Source organism: Osmerus mordax, chromosome 11 (assembly GCF_038355195.1).
Source record: "Osmerus mordax isolate fOsmMor3 chromosome 11, fOsmMor3.pri, whole genome shotgun sequence".
In the NCBI taxonomy this organism is placed as follows: domain Eukaryota; kingdom Metazoa; phylum Chordata; class Actinopteri; order Osmeriformes; family Osmeridae; genus Osmerus; species Osmerus mordax.
The window spans coordinates 10159158-10181164 of record NC_090060.1 but is presented as its reverse complement, the minus strand read 5'-3'; the positions used below and the strand labels follow the sequence as shown (position 1 = coordinate 10181164).

Genomic DNA, 22007 nt, shown 5'->3' with positions numbered 1-22007 from the left:
CATCTCTCTCTCCTCTCTCTCTCTCTCTCTCTCTCTCTCCATCTCTCTCTCTCTCTCTCTCTCTCTCTCTCTCCTCTCTCTCCTCTCTATCTCTCTGCTCTCTCTCTCTCTCTCTCTCTCTCTCTCTCTCTCTCTCTCCTCTCTTCTCTCACTCTCTCTCTCTCTCTCTCTCTCTCTCTCTCTCTCTCTCTTCCCCTCCTGCTCCCTTTCCCCCCTGGTGTTTACCCTCCGGTGTTAAATCCATCTCTCCTCTTGATATCTCCAAGAAGGCATGGTGTCAGTTGGGCAGGACACGGACATCAGCGCTAAAACAAACTGTCGTCTGACACTACTCGGCAACTGGAATTCACTTCGCACCCTCCCCCTCTTTTTGATATCCTAATCACGGTGTGCACACCTGCTCTAGTGTGTGAGAGTGTGTATGGGTGTGCGTATCTGGGTTCTATCGCGGCCACAGTAAGAGAAGGTGGGGGCGGGGGATAGGTTCCTAGGCAGACCCTTTGATACCCTCATGTTGCTCTCTAATGGGGAGAAGAACAAAGCAGGCTTGTGTTACTTATTAAACAAAATCACAACTCCACCCCCCCCGCCTCCCCCCCATCCTTCCTCCTCTCCTGTACTCCCTCTCTTCTCCACTCTTGCTCTCTGACCCTTGGGGCCAACTAGCTGTTCCCTAATTAATTATTGATGCTTGTCGAGCAGTTGCTGGCTCGCTTGGATCGAGTTTCCGTAGAGCTGGGGAAGAGGATGGGAGGAGGAGGGCGTTAGGGGCGTGGGGTTGGGCGATGGTTCATTGGCCTGGGAGTGAGAGCTGACAGGCTGAGGAGGGGGGGCAGTGGTCATCCCCAAGGGTCAAGCAGAGACAGGCCAGTGTGTTGGTACTGTATGTGCGTGGTGGGGAGGAAGTTACAGTGTGTGTCTGTGTTTGTGTGTGTATGTGTGTGTGTGTGTGTGTGTACACCTTATATTGTGTCCGGATGGACAGCCATTGTGTCTAGCCTGCTTTTACAATGGTCATTACTGACTCTAAAAGGAAATAAGTCAACGTCATGTGATCACAGGGGTCAGGGAATCTTGGAGGGGCTCATATATGAGTAAGCTTACGTTTCACTTTCTTTGAAAATATAGCAAAAATATAGCTCAAACATGAGTGAAAAACAGCACACTCAAATTATGAACATATTTCTGTCTAGTGGCGACGCAAAAATAAACACTCCCTAATCAACCTGAGATGACTTAATTGCATAAGTGATGGTTGACGGCAAAGATTACCATCTAGGATAAATCAGGCGTAGTTCTCCTACGAGCCCCTTCGCATAGACAACAATGCTCCTTGTTGACACGGGACACAAATCTGATTGGTGTTTGTCTTTTGAGTCCCACCCTGATCTGCTAGCATGGCTTAAATCAACATTCAGGAAACAGTCGGTGGCACTGTCTGCATCAATGAGCATCTGTTCATGAGCTCCAATAGGAAGTGCTTGTTTTGTTTCTTTTTCTCTGTCAGTGGACCAGGACACCATGCAGGGCTCCAGGCCAGGGAAGGAACAGGCTGCACTCCAGGTGCAGCAAGTGGAACAAGAACAAAGCGTGGCTGGCCGGCCAGGTATTGATTGGGACTGACCTCACCCCCTGGTCAGGGGATGATCTCCTGGGAGAGATAAGGGTTAACGATCTGAAGGAGACCGGGAGGGGGGGGAGGGGGGGGGGAGGGGGGGGGGCTGCCTTATTGTCTGGCCTGTCCCTTCCGTTCCACCTCCATCTCTCCCTCTCTCTTTTCATCCTCCTTGAGTGGCAGCAGACAGGTGTGCGGCGTACATCACCATGGTAACTTGATTGACGGCTTCCCTCGTTCAGACAATGCTCCTCTTCTTCATCCTCGGCGCTCTCCTTAGAAGCAGACCCAGCCATGGCGCCAAGGTTTCTCTTTACCAAACACCCATTGGTCCAAACCTCCTGGCCTCGGCCCCTCTCAGGCAATTAGAGCTATTGACGAGCCAATGGCGCGCCGTCAAGGGGCAGAAACCTCAAGAGACAGGCCAGTCAGCCTTCACAATTAGTACATTCTGATGGGTAAGGGGAGAGATGAGGGCCAAAATGCACCTCTGTCACCGCCACAGCAGCTCAATGGAGCCAGCCAGAGAGCCGGGCGGTAAATTATTCACTGCTTGTTTACCTCGGCAAAATGTTGCGGCCGAGGAAGGAGGTGTCTGAATACATATTGCGGACGGCTTCGCAAACATTGCCACCAGCCTTTCAGAAGAAAATGTTAAATGTGGAAAAACAAGCCGCATGTTTTAAGAATGAAATATGGAGCAAATTAGGTTAATAAAAAAACAACCTCACATTCCTCAAAAAGTATACCTGTGTTATTCTAAGGAACAAACTGCTGTTTGAAATTGAACTCCAACACCTCCGGCTTTATGAAATGGCGCCATTCATTCTATTTTCAACTCCTGGGCAATTTCAGGAAGAAAAAAAGAGTTATTTCTCTTCACTGGCTGATCAGCCCATAGCTAGGAAGGATTCCCTGAGCACTCAAAGCTGGACTGAAACAGTGTTTATGAAGCCAGCTTCTCTCTTATCTCCTCTACATCTGTGTGTGTTTGTCCTTGTCCTTATGCTTCCCTGTGTATGTGTGTGTGTGTGTGTGTGTGTGTGTGGACCTCTGCATTTGTGTGTGTGCATGCCTACTCCAGTGTGTGTGCGTGTCCCTGTGTCTCTTCTTCGTGTGTGTGTGTCTACCTCTTATCATCCTCAGCAGTGCTGGAGCAGCGGTGTGTTTTTCCCCCGGTCTGAGCGGTGCCAGGGCCCAGGGCAGATGGACAGGTGGAGATAGTGACCATGAAGTGGCGCCACGGCTGCTTTTATCACCCGCCCCGAAGGCTCCGGCTGGCCTGACCCCGCGCTCCCCGCATGCTGCATATTTAATCAGCCGGGTCATCCAATATAGAGCCGCGAGACTGGCCGCCCGTCAATCACCTCGCAACTCAGCCTCCCCTGCATATCCTTGAAGAAAGTTCCGCCCTGGCGGAAGACGTGGGCAGGGGCCGGCAGAGGGGGCTTTGGAAGGGTAGATGATGTGCACAGGGTAATGATTGGTGTTGCACGGCGCACCGACCCTCTCTGTGTGTCTCGCCCTCCCTCTGCCGTGTCGTGGTGTCTCTCTCACTCACGGCGTTATCTGGAGGCACTTTCACCTTCTCCATTTCCCTCCTTGTCTTTCCGTTTTCCCTATCCCTTTCTCCTTTTCCCCTCCGTCACACCCCTCGTTGTTGACGCCGGGGTCATATCGGCTATGTAAACGAGACCCTGATAACGTGGTGTGTTTTGTGGGTGGGTGGGGGGGGGGGGGGGGGGGGGGGGAGGAACGAGGGGGAAGGGTCCGTCTTCTCATCCTCCATAGCGCCCTGCTCTTTATGCTTCACCGGAGCCCAAGAACATAGGTCCGTGCTGTGGCGTAAATCGTCCCTCGGGTGGAATGATTTCCCTGCCTGGATCGCGCCTCCTCCTCTCCCTCCTCTTCCTCCTCGGCTCAGCCCGCCCTGGAGAGTGGATGACCTGTTCCCTGTTGTGATACAGGATGTTGGAAATCGTCCGCCCGGGTGCAGAGATGGAAGGTGGCATGACTCGGCGAGCCGTGGTGTGCAGGAAGGAGAAGCTGGCCTGCGGGGTGATGGCAGGAGTACAAGTAGCGAGACGCGTGTTTACAGAACCGGACAATTATGCGCATATCCTTGTGACCTCCAAATGGATTGGAGGGGTTGGTGCCACTCGAGTGAGATAATAGGGACGATATTTCGCTTATTGTTAATTGGATATAAATGTTAACGCAATGAATCTCGCATTGCGCTCCCTACTCTGCCCCTATCGCTGATACGAGTCACACGAAATCAAGTGCCCGTGCCCGTCACACCAACATGCCTTCATCGCTCTGACACTAGGAAGGCTGTTAGAACTAATTTGAGGAAAATCTCCTACCCGTTAGGCCGCGAGGGGTCGGGGAAGCGAGCGGATGTGAGTGGAAACAACCAGGGGTCACCCAGAGCCCTGTCAGGAGCTAATTATCGTCTTAATGTTTGTGATTATCCAGCTAGCGCAACAACGCCGACTTATTTCAGGGGATGGGTTGCATGTGTGGCCATCCGTGTGCACTCTGTGTCGTCGTCCCCACCCCCACCCCCACCCCCACCCCCCCCTCCCTCAGGAGTGGCCTTTTCGGATGTCAACCTGAAGTGCTTTCTGCTCTTTGTACTTTGTTATCTAATTAGAGCTTCCGCTAATTGGCGAGGCCTGAATGGCTGAGGCCGCGTAGCGTCATGCTAAAGTGTCCAGGAGGGGGCACAGACGCGGAGGCAGCAGAGACCGAGGGGCTCGGGTCCCAGGGCGCCGGGCTGAACGGAAGAGCCGATAGTTGCGTCTGATAGGGGGGTCTGAGGCCCTCACTTCAAATGCGCCGAGATGGCTTATCTTTCTCGGGGGACCTTAAAAGGGAGAAGGAAGTAGTGGCTGCTGACTGAAAGCATCCCTGCTCAGCATGTGGCACCAATAAGAGGGTGAAGACAATCTCCCACTGAGAGTAAACACCATAAATCAAACAGGGCATGCTCCAGCGCCCCCCGGGCTCTAATGGTACACACACGTAAAGAGTACATGTATACACGCACGCTCGGAACACGCACACAGCAGAGGACGCTGCATACCCACACACACACACACGCACACACACACACATACACACACACACATACACACACACACACACACACGAGGACAGGCGCATACATCCAAATCTACGCCGTCTCTCTGTCCTTCTTAGGCACATACACGCACGAGCGAGTGTTGGTAAGCACTTACGTCCAGCCAGGAGGTACTGGTAGTACTGCACCAGGTCTGAGGCCTGCACCAAGGGGTGGTTGGTATTGAACGGTGGCTGTAGCTCGTTCCACTGCGGTGTCCTGCCCCAAACAAACGCACAAGTCAATTTGTGGAGAAGCGAACATCAGACGGCCCAGATGTATGGAACATGTCCCCCTGCTGGGCTAAAATGGACCCCCACCCCCCCTCCACAGCAGTTCATGTATGTAATGTGTCTCTGCAGTGCATACTGAGCACCATGTGTGCTGTCCTACAGTACATCACGTTTGATCACAGGAAAATATGTTGTGGCATCGCTTCATTGGATCCTTTCCTTTGGCTTCCGTGGAAATGTCCAGTATCCTACATAATTACCATTGCATTGCTGCAAACTATTTAAGACAATATGTCAGTCAGGGGAATATGCTGCACATAATAGTACTGCAGACAAACTCACCCTCATGCAACGTACAATGAGTAGTTGTATATTTACATTTAGTCATTTAGCAGACGCTCTTATCCAGAGCGACTTACAGTAAGTACAGGGATATTCCCCTGAGGCAAGTAGGGTGAAGTGCCTTGCCCAAGGACACAACGTCAGTTGGCATGACCGGGAATCGAACTGGCAACCTTCGGATTACTAGCCCGAGTCCCTCACCGCTCAGCCACCTGACTCCCTTTGCTTTCTATAGATGTATTAACATTGAAGCAAATGTCAAATTAAACTTCCAGGAACTAGTGTGTTGAAAAGTAAATGCAGCGAGTTGGCTCGCATGTTGTAGACCGTTAGTGAGAACAGGAGGTGTGTTGGCAGTGAGCTCTGTACCTTGCTAGCGTCCAGCAGGCGCGTGGACAGGTGTTGAGCTCCAGAGGTGTGTCGTCACTGATCTTCTGCGCTGTGCTGATCGGCCGGGGCTCCAGGACGTGCTCCACCAGGTTGCCGTAACAACTAAGGATGTAGAGGGAGTCGACCACTGACTGCCTGGATTGGTCTGTTGACGGGGGTCAAAGGGTCAACGTTCACAGGTTTCAAGGTTAGTCCAATTCTTAAAAACAACACTTGATGTTGCAAAGGAAAACATTACCTTGGTTCTTTTCAAAGAAACATGGGGGATAATTCAGCAAGGAACAACAGAACTGTGGAAGGAATCCAGTGTGGCTCTTTCTAAAGGCAGTAAAACATTAACAGAGGTCGTGTCCCCACCATTTAGCATGTCGTTATGACTTAACCCTGGTGTTTTGACTGGTTGAGAGCTCGGCTGTTTTGTAGTGACCTTTGGGTTGCGTCTACGCAGGGGGCCTGAGATGGGGTAAACACACTGTTACGACCCCAAACACACAAACACACACACACACCTTTCTCCCTTTTCATGTTGGGGTTGGTGATGAACCAGGAGCGAGAGGAGGCGAATATAGCGGCTACACAGAACTCCCCTCCGCTGGACTTGCTAGGAGAGATCTGAGGTGGAGGCTTGGCTTTGCTTTAAAGAGAAACAGAAAAGAGGGGAAGAGAGTGGCTGAGTATAAAAGCCTAGAGAAGATAGACCAGAGGGCGGCTTGTTGAATAAGAACAAGCTGTGGCTGAGAGTTGGCTGAGTTGAGGATGTATTTCACAAGACAATTATTTGGACCCAACTTTTTCAAAATGAACACCACGACATCTGTGAACAAAAACCGGGCAAACGTTCACACAATTACATCTCATGCAAATTAGCAACAGAAGCGGAAAAAAATATATCGATATATTTAAAAACAAATACAACTTGACAACCCCAAAAAATATATGCATAATGAAAACTCTAATCTCCCTATTTATGGTTTAGACCCATGATTTATGTGTAATATTCAGCTGATAACCAAAAACAGACAGCTACGAACTTTAATCCTCTGAAAATGTCTCCGATTTAATTAGGAGCAATACACTTTATAACCTTCATCATCCTTTACCATGTAGAAATCTGAAAGAGATTACGTGGCCTGTGTGCATATGTGTAAGTGATCATCATCCGTGATCACAGTCACACAGGCCTGGAGTTCAGTTGAAGAGGATGTCGATGTGGCATTGGAAAGCCTGTCTAGCACATGCCCCGAGTTGATTACATCCTTCCTTTTCTCATACACACAAACCACGACGGGCTGGGATTTTATGTACTGTGCTGTATTAAGTGAGTGTGTATTATTTTCGTGAGTGTCTGCGTGTGCCTGTGTGCATACATGTAATAAGTATGAAAAGACAAACCAAGAACACAAAACACACCAAATTAAACCGATACAAATTTCAGTGAATGAGGGTGACATAATGATTATCACTTGCTCAAACATGTGCCTTGACTGCTAGCCCTCCAGCTGCTTTCCTCCAGCCTCACTTTGAGTTAGCCGTTGGAGAGAATTTATTGGTAGTTATTGGATTATTCAGCATGTCAGGACCGTTTGAATGAAAGTGAACGCAGAAATGGCGCTCTGCTGTGATAGCGGGCTCCCATATGGAACTGATCAGAAAACGGTAGCTCAAATCTGGTATTATTGTCCGGCATCGTAACCGACCTGGACAGTAAAACGCAGGCCCAAGCGCTCAGCCAGCACACAGGGTCGGAGTGAGGTAGTTCCACACGGTCCCAAAGGGGTGGTTAACCTTGACCCAGGGAAACCTCCCAAATATATAGGGCTGCACGCACTCGCGCGAGCCCTTGAGCACGTGTGCATGCATTTACACACAGGAAAGACCTCTCATTCATAAGCAGACAAATGGAGAAAGAAACAGACATCGATGATGTGAGGACATGAAAAAACGAATCATACAAAAAGAAAGAAATTATATATTATTATATAAAGTCTATTCATTACATTGGTGTTCTCTACAGCTTCTCTCTCGTACCGAGTGGCTCTGTGGACTGTCCAGTAGTTGAACTGTGCCTAGCAGCCCCTGCCTGACACACTAATAGGTGTTGAATGACCTGGTGCCGGCATGAACTCTCACTCCTTCGCTTCCCTTCAAACTGTCAGCAGCTCGTAAATTACTCCCAGGACGCAGGAAGATGTTGATATCTTTGTTTAGCTGACACTATGCGAACAAGGGATGAGGTAGGGGAAAAGAAAGGCCCTAGACAAGGTCTGGGACGTGTATTTATTAGTGTTGGATGTGGGGTAGGGGTGAAGGGAAGGGGGGACTGAATGACCAAATATCTACAGTAAGCTGTGCCTGTGGAAGGAGATGGAGTGAGAGATAGGCAATGGTCAGGATATTGCCTTGGCTAACGCCAGGGCGCTTCTTTCTCCCACTCCTTCCCTCCTCCCTTTCTTCCTCGGGTCTGTTTGTCTGTCAGCGTCTCCAGGAGATACACTTCTAGACAAACACAGAGGATATCCAGAGGTCAGGCGGCGCGGAGGATGACTGCCCTTCTCACTCCTTTTCTTTCCTTTCATTCGTTCATTTCTCTCCAGCTCCTTCCTGTCTGTATCTCTCGTGTCCCAAATATAACATCCATTCTTCGGGGTATTACTGATGTGGTGAAGATAGAAAAGTCAAATAATGTAAAAAAGCCAAAGAAAAAAAAAGATCTAGTTTAAAGGTGGTGAATGGTCGGGGATCGGGGGACTGTGGTAACTGGGAGCCACAAGACATCGTGTACCCCCACTTCACTGCCCTTCAGAGAGTCTGTGGCTGTTGGGGGGGGAGGACTGAGGGGGAGATGGAACCATATTCTCATTTGGGCCGAGGGGGAGTGCCACAAAGTCTGGGGTATTCTTTGGTGAGGTGTTTGATCCTTCTAAGTCTCCCGGTGTTCTCTCTCCGTTGCTAGAAAACATGTGAAATCCTCAAAGCCGTGTGGTCAAGCCGGTTTCAATAACCCAGGAAACACAAATCCTGTTCCAGAGCAAGCTGACGTCGGTTCTTCGTGGGGTAAAATCTCCGGCTGACGAATTTGCCACACGGCAATGTGTGCGGTGGAACGGAAGATATTTTATCCCACTGCTACCCTGTGTTGTCTTTGGACAGAGTCTGGGCTCGAATAATAAATCTAGGAATAACAATGTTTAAAAAGGACATGTTTTCATATAACAGTAGTGAAGGTCCAATGACAAATTTGAATGTAAACGTCTCTTCTGGAGATTTGGCCAATCGGGAAAGGCATGTATAGGTCTGCAATAGGTCTGGCCTTGTTACTAATACTGTATATAGTACACACAAGTTCAAACTAACACCATTACACACACACACTTGTGTGCACACCACACACACCATAGTGTGTGACAAGATCCTTTAATGGACTTCCCTGACTGTGGTCTCTGGGCTGATCAGCTTGGCCTGGAAATAGCTGAAGGGGCCTGGGTTATTGCTGTCTGCCAACAGGAGTCTGATCCCAGCTCGGAGCTCTCCTTCTTCTGAGCACAATGACCGCAGAAGTTTATTCATCTGCGTTTTAAATCATTCTTTTCCTCTCAGTCTCACTTGAAGTGGACTGAAAGTGTTGAGGCTTTCTGCCCCTGCGACTGAGGCAAGACTGCAGCAGACAAGGCCCTAATTCTGGACACCATATGGAGGAGAGGAGCTTTCAGTGAGTTGGGGGGGGGGGGAAGAATTGGCAACGGACAGTAACTTACGAAAAATGTAACCCAATATCAATAAATTATGAAACATAAATATACCGAGTAGGATGAGAGAGAGGGGAGATGGATGTCACTAAACAGAAGCCAAATCTCTTCTTTTTTTTTCTTGTCTCTTCTCCCACTGGATTTCCCTTTTGTACTATTGCCTCTTACAAGGGGTAGAGAGGTTTCTGTGCAACTTTAATTCACTGAAAAGACTACGCGCATGTCATTTCCACTTTTAATTTAACAAATGAGGACTCTTGACTGAGCTAATAGCTTTTCCTCAAGGGCATAATTCAATCTGCAACGTCCACCATCAAAGTCCCTTTGCATTACAGCGCCGGGGCCAAACATGAGGCGCCATCGGGAGGGGGGGGGGGGAGAGGTATCTGGTGTGGTGGGTGGGGTTGAGTCCAGCAGTGGCGGCGTCCATTTATTTTCAGGGCTCTTGCAGTAAACAAATACGATCAGGCTCACTTTAGTCAGAGCGTCTAGCAGCAAAGAGAAGTGGGATCCCAGCGTACTCTGAGCAGGGAAGGGGGATGGAGGGTGGGAGCGTGGCGCGGCGCGGAGCAAGCCGGGCCATATGGTTAATATATATCAGGGAGGAGGCAGGAGCCTGCATCAAGACGGCTGATCAGAGAGAGAGAAAGGAAAGAGAGAGACAGACACAGAGAGAGAGAGAGAGAGAGAGAGAGAGAGAGAGCAAAAGGAAAGAGAGAAAGAGACAGACAGAGAGACAGACAGACAGAGCGAGAAAGAGAGAGAGAGAGAGAGAGAGAGAGAGAGAGAGAGAGAGAGAGAGAGAGAGAGAGAGAGAGAGAGAGAGAGAGAGAGAGAGAGAGAGAGAGAGAGGAGGACTTTGCGCAGCCATGTGGAGGACACATCCTTCAACGTCACATTTATTATTTTACAGCAGCCCTTCCAAAACAGGGGCGGCCTTGGGGCTGGAAGCTAACAGACGGCACTAATGACGGCCATTTGGGACTTGACTTCTTTGGTAAACAATGTAGTCGCAGCATCAAACAGAAATTGGGAACTTTTACCTCTTAATTTTTCATGTTCCACCTCATCACGCTACCACTAAGAAAAAGATTTTATTAGCTAATGATCCCAGGTTCGGACACACCCAGTGTAGCCTTAGATGGAGGTTCCATGTGGAGCAGCAGAGGCTATATTTAACAGCTAGCTTGGTGTGAGCTCATGTAATTGGACGACAGTGGTCTGGCCACACTCTTCCGTCCCGCGCTGTTCTAAAAGGATGCAGAGAACAGGAACATTAGGGTTCACAGAGAACAGTTATTCAAGTAGACATGGTCCTGTACATGTCAGGATGTGAGGGGAAATAAAGAGCTTTTGTTTCTCTTGTGCTTGCCTCAAATGTATCCATTCCGCTGCATTTCAAAACACATTTATTAGTATAAAGGAGGGGGGGAAAGGGAAAAAAAAGAATCACAAAAATTGACAAATTAACTGTCATGGCTTTCGTTCCGGGGGCATATACCATTACAAAGATGATGCAGCTTTAACTAGCTCGACTTCAAGCAGCAAAGCACTTATTGTGGGGGCCATGATTTCCAATGCTAATGATGTACCTTTGAAAAGCATACTCTCTGAAATCACTAAGGGCCTAAAGACTGCTAGGAAGAAAGGGAGGGGGGGGGGGGGGGTGAGCGAAAAAAAAAAGCTTCAATTAAAAAGTATGAGTGACTGCCCACAACAAAAGAGGAAACCCAAGACTCGGGGAAGGCACCACATGCTATTCATTTTCTAAAGTGAATCGAGTCGACAGGGAGGAACTCAAGAGGAGCGAGTCGGGGAGGGAAAAAGTTCACTGAGCTGAGCCACTCAATCATCTGTCCATAAGTGACTCTGTCATAAAGGGGCTTCTTTTAAAAGCTTGTAAGCATCTGATTTCACGAGATGGCGTTGACAAGAGACTCTGCTTCAGCCCCTGTGAGCACTGGGAGAGGGCCGCAGTTGAGCATCGCACTGCTTCGAAAAAACAGTGTGTCCAAGGCGGTCCACTCCAGACACGGTCAACTGACTAACTTTTTGTGACACTCATAAACCCATAAACCCCTATTCTGGGATGTATTGCTGTGCAACGTACATGTTGAGTAATACTAGCCGTGGAACTGGGTAAAACCGTATTACAATATTCTAACATATTGTTGCTGTTAGGATGTATTACTGTTCATTTTTTGGTTTTTGAATGCCCAGTTCCTGTATCTAATGGCCTTCTCAGTTTAACAAAGCTTGAACCCACAAAGAATATTTCACCCATAAATCAACAGTCGTGTTTTCATGTTGACAACAATGATCTCCTCCAGGATATCCACACTTAAACATGAATGTGCTCATCAAGTTTTCCCAGAAAAAGGCAAATAACTCATTATAACATTAACCACTAACTAATGTCATTGGGTAATAAAGAGTAAAGAATCCAGCTTGCCATAGCCACATAAGACACTTCTCACAATGGCAAGGCTGTGTGCAAATCTGACTCCACTGCATGCATGCACACATCCGATTGTTCGATGAGGAAGAGGCAGTAAAAACTAAATTGGAACAACATGAGCTTGACAAAAAGGCGTTATTCTTAGGTAAATATAATGCATGCCAGTTATGCGCAGAGAGCGAGACAGAGAGACAGAGAGAGAGACAGAAAGAGAGAGAGAGAGAGAGAGAGAGAGAGAGAGAGAGAGAGGAGATAGAGAAGAGAAAGAGAGAGAGGAGAGAGGATTAGGGGGACTGGGGGCACACTGAGGAAACAAAGCAGCAAAACAGGAATAGTTTGGGCTATTCTGAAGCTCTCAAACACTTTCCACCAACATCAACCATATCCTCCTTGATCCTACCTACAAAATTGTTTTACACTGAATCTTCATGTGAAAGAAGCGGTTCTCTAACACACAGCTGATATATTACTTTTCTTATCTCAAAGAAAAACTGCACAGGATTGTAAATGACATGACTGTATTTTTAAGAATCCTCACGGGCTGTTTAAACCCTCATGTATCAAATGAAAGAGAAGCATCAGGCTAAACAATGAGAAGAAGAAGAATCAACACTGAAACAGAAAGAAAGAAAGAAAGAAAGAAAGAAAGAAAGAAAGAAAGAAAGAAAGAAAGGAGTTAACTCCATGGGCTTTTCCTCTGGGATGACAGAACACACTGACCAAAAACTGTGTTTAGAAAAAAGTACTCGCAGACAAATGAAAAAAGGTATGAATGTCGTAGCCTGGATACAGAAAAGCATGCTGGGTAGTTTGAGGAGGAAACTCACCATGGAGTTTTAATGGCAAAACATCCTGCCCCAAAGAGGTAGGGTCTTCATGGGTGGGGGGTGAGGAAGGGGGGAAAATACACAGACATAAGATGGAAAAACCATTATTAAAGCAGTCCTCCGCAGCAACCAGTTTTCAAATCACACTTTTAAAACCGCGTCGACAGAGAAAAGGTCAGGTACGTGTCCGTGTTTGAATGGCAGTGACACCTAGGGGAAGACTCAACGATTATACCCGAGAAACAATTCTGTACAGTGTGATTTGGCAGATGCATTGTATCTGCATTCCTTTCTCTTTAGCAGCCATCAATGTATTCATTATTTTTGGTCCAAAGGAGGTGCTTGGTTACATGAGACAGAAATGTGAATACTCAACAAAAAATACCAGTATACTCTCCAGAAATTCAAAAATGTAGGGAGAAGGAAACACAGAATTGTTGTATATTTTTTGTTGTTGTTTTTTTTTACATGAGGTGCCAAAGACAATGGGTTTATTGTTGACACAATGTTGTGTGCCTGCATGTGACATGTACTGGTTGAGTGACTATTTCCATTTATACATTGTCTTGTGACTATTTCGATGTGTTTACAAGCAAGTGAGGGTGTGGATAAGTGCGTGTAACATCTTTTTCACGAGTGTGTGTATACAGCCAATCTATCAGTACGCTGTCTTTTTGAGTGAGTGACTTAGTCTGTGTATCTTTGTGTGTCCGTGCCTCTGTGTCCCCGATGTTTACGAACCATTAGGAGTGGGAGTGTGTTCCTGTGTTTATCCTGTGTGTTCAGAGATAGTGACAGAGCTCCATAAACAGTTTATAGTAAATAGGCCTTTTCCCAACAGCAATAATGGCCAGATGAGACTGAACTCTGTCCCTCCAAACTCACCATCAGTCATGAAAACAGGATCCGAAGCCAATCAAAGCACTGCACGCCACCCCTTTATTTTATCGGTTATTTGGCGCATTCGTCTGGATCCCTCAAAACCCGGCAATGATCTCAAGTTTGAGTCTGTACAAGAATATGAGGACCAAGGTTACTCAAGAGAACCAACGTAATGAGTAGGACAAAATCCTCTTAGCCTAGGTGGCCAAATCTACCCCAGACTGTATACTGTAGGCCTGACCTTGTTGTCCGATATTGAACTTTGGAAAATTCCCCTCAGACTGTAAAGATCCTACACACAATGAGTACGGCCCAGCGTGATAAGGGCTTATTGTTGTTGCATTACCACTGGCCTCTTGGCTCCACTGGCTCTGGAGGTGGGGGTGGGGGCACAGCTTGTGTACTCTACCCTCCTGTGAGGCACTTAACCTGCAGGGCCTTCACTGGTGTCCAGCTGGGTAAATGGATGAATGCCAATGAGAGACAAATGGATAAAGTGTGCGTGTGTTGATGGAGAGGAGGAACAGGGCCCTGGTTTACAATGTGTCCTCATTTTACTGAGTTTGCCGGGTGTGGGTAGTCTACAGAGACATTTTAAAAAGCTCAAATCACACAGACAAACAGTTAAAGACGCCGAAGAACAAACAATTGATATTACTGTTAATCTCTAATTATTACTTCACTAAAATAAAGTTAAATAAAAAGGTCAACTTGGGTTCATATCCTTCAGAAAAATATCAGATAAAAACAACCCAAAGATCCCATGATGGTTTGCATCCTGAAACCATCAGAAAGGTTTGCATGCAAACACGTAATAAACATCTGCATTAAAACCAATTCTTCAATATTTTCCTCTAAACACTCCCACGTTGATACCACACAGTAGTGCTAAGAATCAAAGCCGGGAGTGGGCAGGCAGAAGAGGATAGAGAGCGCAAACGGAGTACAAGGGCACCGACCCCACTCCCGCCTAGTAATCGTTCACACATTCATCTCTTAACCCGTCGGCCCTAATAGCTGCTACGACAGGGCCATTAAAGGGGGGGGTTGGGAGGGTAGATGATTCGTGCAAATGGTTTAGCTAGCGCATGACATTTTCCATACAAGGAGATGGGGGGGATTCGCGCAAGCTAACCCAAGGGCTCTTAAAGCGCATTTCCGTCCTTGTCTCATTAGAGCTCTATGAGACAATGGGTTGGCAGGCGGCTGGTTCCGACACACAGTATTACAGTAATCTGCCGGCCCATCTGTAAGGGGTCAGGCCAGGTCTTTCTATCTCTCTCCCTTTTGCTATCTTGGCTGGCATTAAGCCTGGGGATACCGTCAGCAGGGATTCGACTGAGGTTGAAATCCGGTCACAATTATCTCACTTTTATTTTATGCCTTTTCTATTGTCGTTTCGGATTTGGACACGTGTCTGAGGGATCTGAGTGTGTGTGTCACAGCTTTAGCGACAGCTAGCAACACACACACAGCACACAGAGCAGCCATGTCAGGGTCCCAAGTCACGTCATAGACATCCATGAAGTCAAAACCCGGTTCTGACAGGTTACACTGACCACATTTCCTCCTCATTTCCTCTCCAACTGCCAAGATTTGGCACTCAGGACCAGGCCTGGGCAAAAGATGGCTGACAGGAAACTGTAGGTCATCTCAAGGTCACTTCCTCCTACACCCTTTCTGTCAGTGCCCTAGCGTCCATAAACACCACTCCCTACCAGGGGAGTGACTTTGAGGACTAGCAGTGCTTGGCTACAGCTCTGCGTCTTCGCTCCCTAGGCTTGCCCTCGTTGGTGCAGGTTATCTAGCGGATGCTGTGGATCACAGGGCTACATCCATCCCGCCGGAACCAACATCAAAGATATTTTTTGTCCATGTCAGTCTCATATTGCTTGTCCTGAAGCCAGAAGTGTGTGGAGATAGCCAACACTGTTGGCAAGTTGCATCCGCTAGGAGTACAAGAGCTAGTGTGAATGAGGTGGAAGGATATTTTCAAACCCCACCCGGGATGGAACAGGAGTGTTGGGGGCTTCCTCGAGAAAAACTCAAGAGGATTAAGACTGTGTGTGTGTGTGTTGGTGTGTGTGTGCGTGCATGCGTGTGTGTGTGTAGACAGACGGCCCAGGAGAGAATGTAGGTTAAGCAGCTGGTGTGCTCCTCTGCTGCCCTGCCAACAGGGATCTGCTCATACAGGTGTAAATACAGATGCTGGACGCTTCCCTCACACACATGCAGGGACACACACACACACTCCACCGGCTGCACAGACAGACAGATGGTGCCTGTGTGCTTCTGCGCAAAGGCGTATGATATCACCCCCCAGTCTGGGGGCCCAACCTGCAGTGTGTGTGGAAAGTGTGTGTGTGTGTGTGTGTGTAGGGTGAGTGGTGCCTGTGCAGCTGGGTGCATGCAGGGGGTCTGGAGCAGGGCAGGAGCCGGCCACCCAGCTGCACGTCCTGACGCATTAGCTCTGATGCCAGTCTCTCCTGAAGCGGACACATGGACAGAGATCCAGGGCGGGCTCAAACCATTGTCAGATCCCCCCCACCACCTCCATAATCCCGGTTGACAATCAGGGTTTACCATGAACCCGTCTTCAACAGGAAACCACTGGAGCGGTGGGAGGTGGCATTGCACAACATATCTATCCTTACCATGCAGATATATCAAGATTGACCACCTGTCTCACATCATGAACGTTCGGTCTGTAATCCAGTTCACCTGTCAGCAAGCTGCCAGTCACTACAGCACCTTTCTACAGCTGAGGATGGAGCTGTGCTTTTCCCCCACGGCACCCTGACACCATGTTTCATGGGAGACTTGTTTATCCTTCCACTTGTATCAAAGCAGGATGGTTGTACAGGCTCTTAACTCTTCCAGCACATTTGGGCAGTAATGTACTGACAGCACAATAATGCTATTTGAGGGAGAGTAGAACATGTCTTAGAATTTTCTATTAATTAATCCCAAACATTTGCATCAAACAACACGTTTGTACAGTTCGTGTCCTGGGCAATAAAAATGAATTGATGGGGTAAAGTAAACAAGAGTGGCTGTCAAGATTGTGCTTGTCTGTTCTAAATAGACTTTTTCGGAGACAAAGCTACTGTGTTTAACTCATTGAAAAGGTGAGGACAAGCGTTTAAAGACATGTCTTTCGAAGTATTGTACAAACCTGTCAGCTCAGTAACCCTCACTGCTGGAGAGCTGGCTTTAATTACAAATGGATCAATATGCAAAACGACATCATGTAAAATAGCCTGTAATGGTGACTCTAATGATCTTGACTTTGGCTTGAATGTTGCATGCAAATATACAGTCTCCAGACACTATCATCCTTATTAGAAGATCAGTTATCACTGGAAAATCCCAGCAACTTGGTTATAATTACAGCATTTCCCATTCAAACCGGACAGGAAAATGACATTTAAATCGAAATATTAAAATCTGGCCATATTTCTGATGCCACCTGTATGTAAATGTGTTTTTTGCAAGGAGCTCATCGTTGCTAGGGTGACTCACTGGACCTTAAAATTACATGGTTTCAGGGCGTCACGAACATTAGTGTGAAGAGGCGGCTGGAAGGAGAGCGAGTGCGTCAGTTCATCAGGGGTTGGGTGACTGAGTGTCTGCTCCTTCGAACACACGCCAACAAACCACAATGTGCACGGCGCATGGTGCTCTCCTTTCCCCATCACGTTCACCACGCAGACAGCCATGTGCCACATGTTTCGCTCTCATCGTTACAGCCTCATGACCGGCTCATTATTCAAAACAGATACTCGTATAGGAGAGTCTGATGAGCCAGTGTCCCTCTGCAAACAAACAAGTCTGTGCCATGTCACTGTCTGCCCCATGCTAAGAAGGAACAGGGGGGGGGGGGGGGGACACAAATCATGGCAAAAACTAGGATTTGGTTTGAAGCAGCAGGTGATTGAAGGAGACTTCCCTGTTCTGTGTAATCATGTGTTGCCAGTTCATATGCCCATAAACAACCTTGAACTTGACTGAAGGTAACACTGACTAGCAGGGGGTAAGAAACACAGTTCTACGTCGTCCAGGTGGTCTAAATGCCACAGTAGGGACATCACCAGTGTGGACGTTGGGGCACTGTTGTGGGTAGGAGGAGACTCACCCGGTACGCTTGGTAATGGTGCCCAAGGTCATGGGCTGCTTGATCTGTGCCAGGGGGAGCACCATGGTGAGGCTGGGGAGAGGGGAGAGCCGAGGGTTGCCCATGTTGTTGTTGGTGAAGTTGTTGAACGACTCCTGGCTGGTAAGTTTGACTGCAAAGATAGAGAGAAATAGAGAAAGAGATAGAGAGAGAGAGATAGAGAAAGAGAGAGAAACCAATATCCATATTAGAAACATGCATTTCAAAAAAATCTATCGCTTTCATTTAGGCCTATTTCAAGTGTGATTGTGAAAGCTTTCGGGAGCCCTAACCCATATCTCTCTCATTTGTTAAACATAAGATTTTTGGGTCAGGGAGTGAAGCCCAACCAAAACATAACCATCCGACACTCCTCCATGTCACACAAACACACAGAAGGTCTGAGACCTTCCCTCCAGCCGTGGGCCTGATTGGAGGTAACTAGCTCAAGATGCTGTGTTATGAAGCCCACTACAGCCCAGCAGTCTGTTAATCAAGGCCAATCAACAGCCTCTTTCCACTACCTTTAGAGTCAACCCCCACTCCAAAACACACACACACACCTGATCATACCAAACACATCTCATCTCACATCCCCCAAGGGTCAGAGCCAAACACAATCAAGCCAAGTCAAAGGGCTCCTAGGAAGCCTAATGGCCTTAAAGAAGAGATCAGAGAAAGAGAAAGAGAGAGGGAGAAGCAGGGGAGGAGAGGAGAGAGAGAACTAACAGTCGCAAATAATGAGTGCCAAGATTGTGTGGCCTAATGCCTACTATAACGAACCCATGCAGACTCTATGCTACGGATATAAATGATGTCGAGGCAGACGTTAATGCAGGCTAGGCTGTATCATAACAGGGTTGCGCTTTGAAAAACACAATGCATTCTAATAGGCATCTCTGCTTACCCATTTGAGGACCTACAGAAGCTTTAAGGACCTAGAATAACAGAAGAGGTAATGCTCAACCTCTCTCATAACGGAGAGGAAACACTAGTCATACATAGAATCTATGAGACATTTTAACTATGAAATCCAGGGCCTTAAACATGTTTTCTGTATTAGTGAAGACCCAACGTTGGCAAGGTTGAGATCCATGCACTGTTTTAAACATCTGTCTGGTAACGAAAAACATTTTTGATTTTTACGGCCCATACGATAAATAGACAGTTGTTAACCACAGAGCACTGTGGGTCACCTGAGGTAAAGAGTGAAACAGTATGTATTTTGCAACGTATTAAACTAGCCATTTAATAACATGAAACAAGCCATTTACTCTCAGACAGTACACTTTAGGGCAAATAGGATTGGTAAAATAGCATTTTCCATAAGCATCTTTAATACAATAAGCACTACTACCTATATGCTCATTGTCTACATCCTTGTACAAATCCAAGTGCAAAAACATGTGAACACAACCTTCATGTCCAACCTTGTCGTGCAGACTTTGTTCATTTTCTTTTTGTTGGATTAAGACAGCCATTAAGCATGAACGTGAAGGAGATCAGGAGGAATAAACAGTCTGAAAGAAAAGAAAAACCTCAAAAATGTACTATGAAAAGGAGATTGGGTTGTGATTATTGGGTGTGTGGTTGGGGTGTGTGTTGTGTGCGTGTTTGCGTAATAAAAGCGGAAGGCAGGCAGAGTCGGGACGGGGGGCTGAGACTATGGAGATGGGGTTTTAGATCATTAACCCGTTTCTCAGTGTTTCATTAGCTCTGCCAAAACGTCCGCTTTGTGCCTTGCCGAAGAGCCGGCGTTCACAGCTCCCGACCCACAATGCCGCTTGGGGGCCCTTCGGAGACCGAATGTTACACAAACCACTCTGGCCTTCTCTTTCTCTCTGTCCAACAAACAAGAGTCTCCCGGGCAGCTCTTGAGGGCCCTTCACATTTCAAAAGAGCTACACCCCCCCAGTGCAGCCACCCTTTTGTTCAGAGGAGCAGGCAGCAAAGAAAAGGAATTTGAACAGGAAGCAGCCTGAAAAGCCATAATGGTACTTCAACAGGGGCCTAAAACGCAAGGAGAGAGGAGGAAGAAAAATCTTAATGAATTTAGCATCCTTTTCCAAAAGGACACTTCACCTTCACTTGCTCCGTCCACGGAGCATGGTTTAACCCCCTCACCACCACCGCCCCCCACCCCCACCCCCACCCCACCCCACCCCCCCTGCCCCCACCCTCCTACCAAGAGTGGCGTTGACCGAGCGGGAACAGGTGTTGTTGACGCCGGGACGGGAGCGATGACGGATGTTGACGTGGCCTTCATACCGGCCTGTCACTCGGGGAGCAGGGGTGCCATCCTTCAGAGCGTGGGCCAGTGAGAACAGGCATGACTGGAAAAGTGGCAAAGAACACGCGCGGAGAAGAAGATATCTAAATGTCTGGGATTCTGATGGATGGAGGGAGACGGACAGAATGCGGGAAAATAAATCCGGCAAGCTGGCGGGAGAGGCAGACAGAGAGAGCCCCAGAAACAGAGAGAGCGAAGGAAAGAGAGGCAGAGAGAAAGACAGAGAATCCAAACAAAGTGAGGGAGGAAAAATTGAGAGAGAGCGAAAGAAGAAGAGGAGCGTCTGGCCGACAGATAGCTCGCTAGCGTCGGGCCCTGATTTGATTAATGACTAGGGCGTGATGTGTCTGAGCACTGATACATGACAGCCCCATGGAAAGAAGATCCATCAATGCAAATCCGGCCCTGGTCCGTCGTCTAGGGCCTCAGGTCTCGCCAAGAGGTCACACCGTCACCTGACCCACACTTTTGCTCTCTCGCTCCATCCCTCCCTCCTTCCCTCTCTCCCTCTGGCTCAGCAATATTTGCATCTCCTCCTCGCAGCATGTCTTTCTCTCTCACGCTTTTCTTTCTGTCTCTGTCTATTGCCAGTCCCCGTCATGGATATCTTGCGTTTTTCTCGCTCCCGAGTCGTCCGATTTGCATTCAATACAAGCGCCGAGCTCCACTGGAAGGAGGGGGGGGAGGGAACGTAAGAGATGTCGAATTTGCAGCTGTTGACAAACATTTTCATGTGGTATTTGATTAATGTGTGTGTGAGTGTTTTCCTGCTTGTGTGCTCTGTCTGCTTCCTTCTGTGGGAGAAGCGGGGAGGAAAGAGAGGCCTGCTGGCTGAGACAGGTTTAAAGGGTGAAACGCTGAGTGATGGCTGGGGAATTAGAGCAGACCTTGAGACGGTCAGACGGTGCTGCAGCTGCCAGAGAGCAGCATACGGGAGGAGAGAGAGGAGGGGGGGGGGGGGTGGGGGGGGGGGGTCAAAGTCTTTGGTCAGCAGGGGAATACTTTGATATATACGGTTTCATCCATGTCTTTTTTTTGCTTGTCCATGTTTCCCAGACATGTTATAGTAAAGAGAAGAGGGAAGACGGGAGGGAAGAGGGAAGGGGGGGGGGCGTGGGGATTAAGGTGAAGGAGAGAAAGGAGGAATGAGAGGAGTGTGAGGTGAACGAGAGAGAGGAGACAGAGAGAGAGACAGTGTTGGAGAGAGGATTAAAACAATAGGTAATCTGCTGGGCAAAGGAGAAAGAGCACTGTCTTGTCAAGGCAGTCAGAGGCCCACAATTCCCCAAACTATCATTATTAAAACACTCACTTTAAGGAGGAGAGAGAGAGAGAGAGAACGAGCAAAGAGGAGAAAGGGAGGTGCCTGCTAGAAGTGCGGGACGGAGGAGGAAGGCCCGGGGATTCCCGATGGACAAAGTGAAAACAAATTAAAGGAACCCTTATAAAACACAGATGCTGCACAGAAAATAAACTTCACAAGATTTACTGTTTTCCTAAGAAATCGGAAGACATTTGTGGAAAAGCCATCAGCCCGAGCGACTCCCAGGTAGCGCCAGAATCCAGGTCAAGGCTTCTCCTTTTCTCCCCCTTTTGGGTTTTACAGTATCTGCTCTGCTATTTTCAGTCAGTGAGCCAGGGTCAAGCCAGCCTGTGTGAAAATGGCCGCTGGCCAATCCCTTTTCCCGAAACACAAGTGAATGGGAGTCTTTATTTTTTAAGAGACCCAGAATTGGGAAATACTTTCAAAGATTGCAGTCAACGTTATTGGCCGTGTGAGCATTTGCAAAAAAGCCGGCACTAATTTCTTTGCCGAGTCAATCTGTCGACGATACAAAGTGCACAAGGCCCAACAACACAAGTGCATTCTCAAACATACCCACACTGAAATCAGATCCCAGAGTTTACAGCACGTCAGTATTTACAACGCCTCATCAGACAGAGTGA

The 22007-nt window shown here is 47.9% G+C and overlaps 1 protein-coding gene across 1 annotated transcript in view; it reads right to left on the bottom strand.

The window, feature by feature from the left end:
• Positions 1 to 22007, bottom strand: part of bcas3 (BCAS3 microtubule associated cell migration factor) — a 117793-nt gene that overhangs the window by 38497 nt on the left and 57289 nt on the right. Inside the window, exons 16-20 of the mRNA XM_067246481.1 lie at positions 17753 to 17903; positions 12736 to 12780; positions 6214 to 6338; positions 5684 to 5849; positions 4858 to 4958 (exon numbers count right to left, since the gene is read on the bottom strand). Of these exons, the coding sequence (XP_067102582.1) occupies positions 4858 to 4958; positions 5684 to 5849; positions 6214 to 6338; positions 12736 to 12780; positions 17753 to 17903 (588 nt within the window). The remainder of the gene's footprint in view (positions 1 to 4857; positions 4959 to 5683; positions 5850 to 6213; positions 6339 to 12735; positions 12781 to 17752; positions 17904 to 22007) is intronic.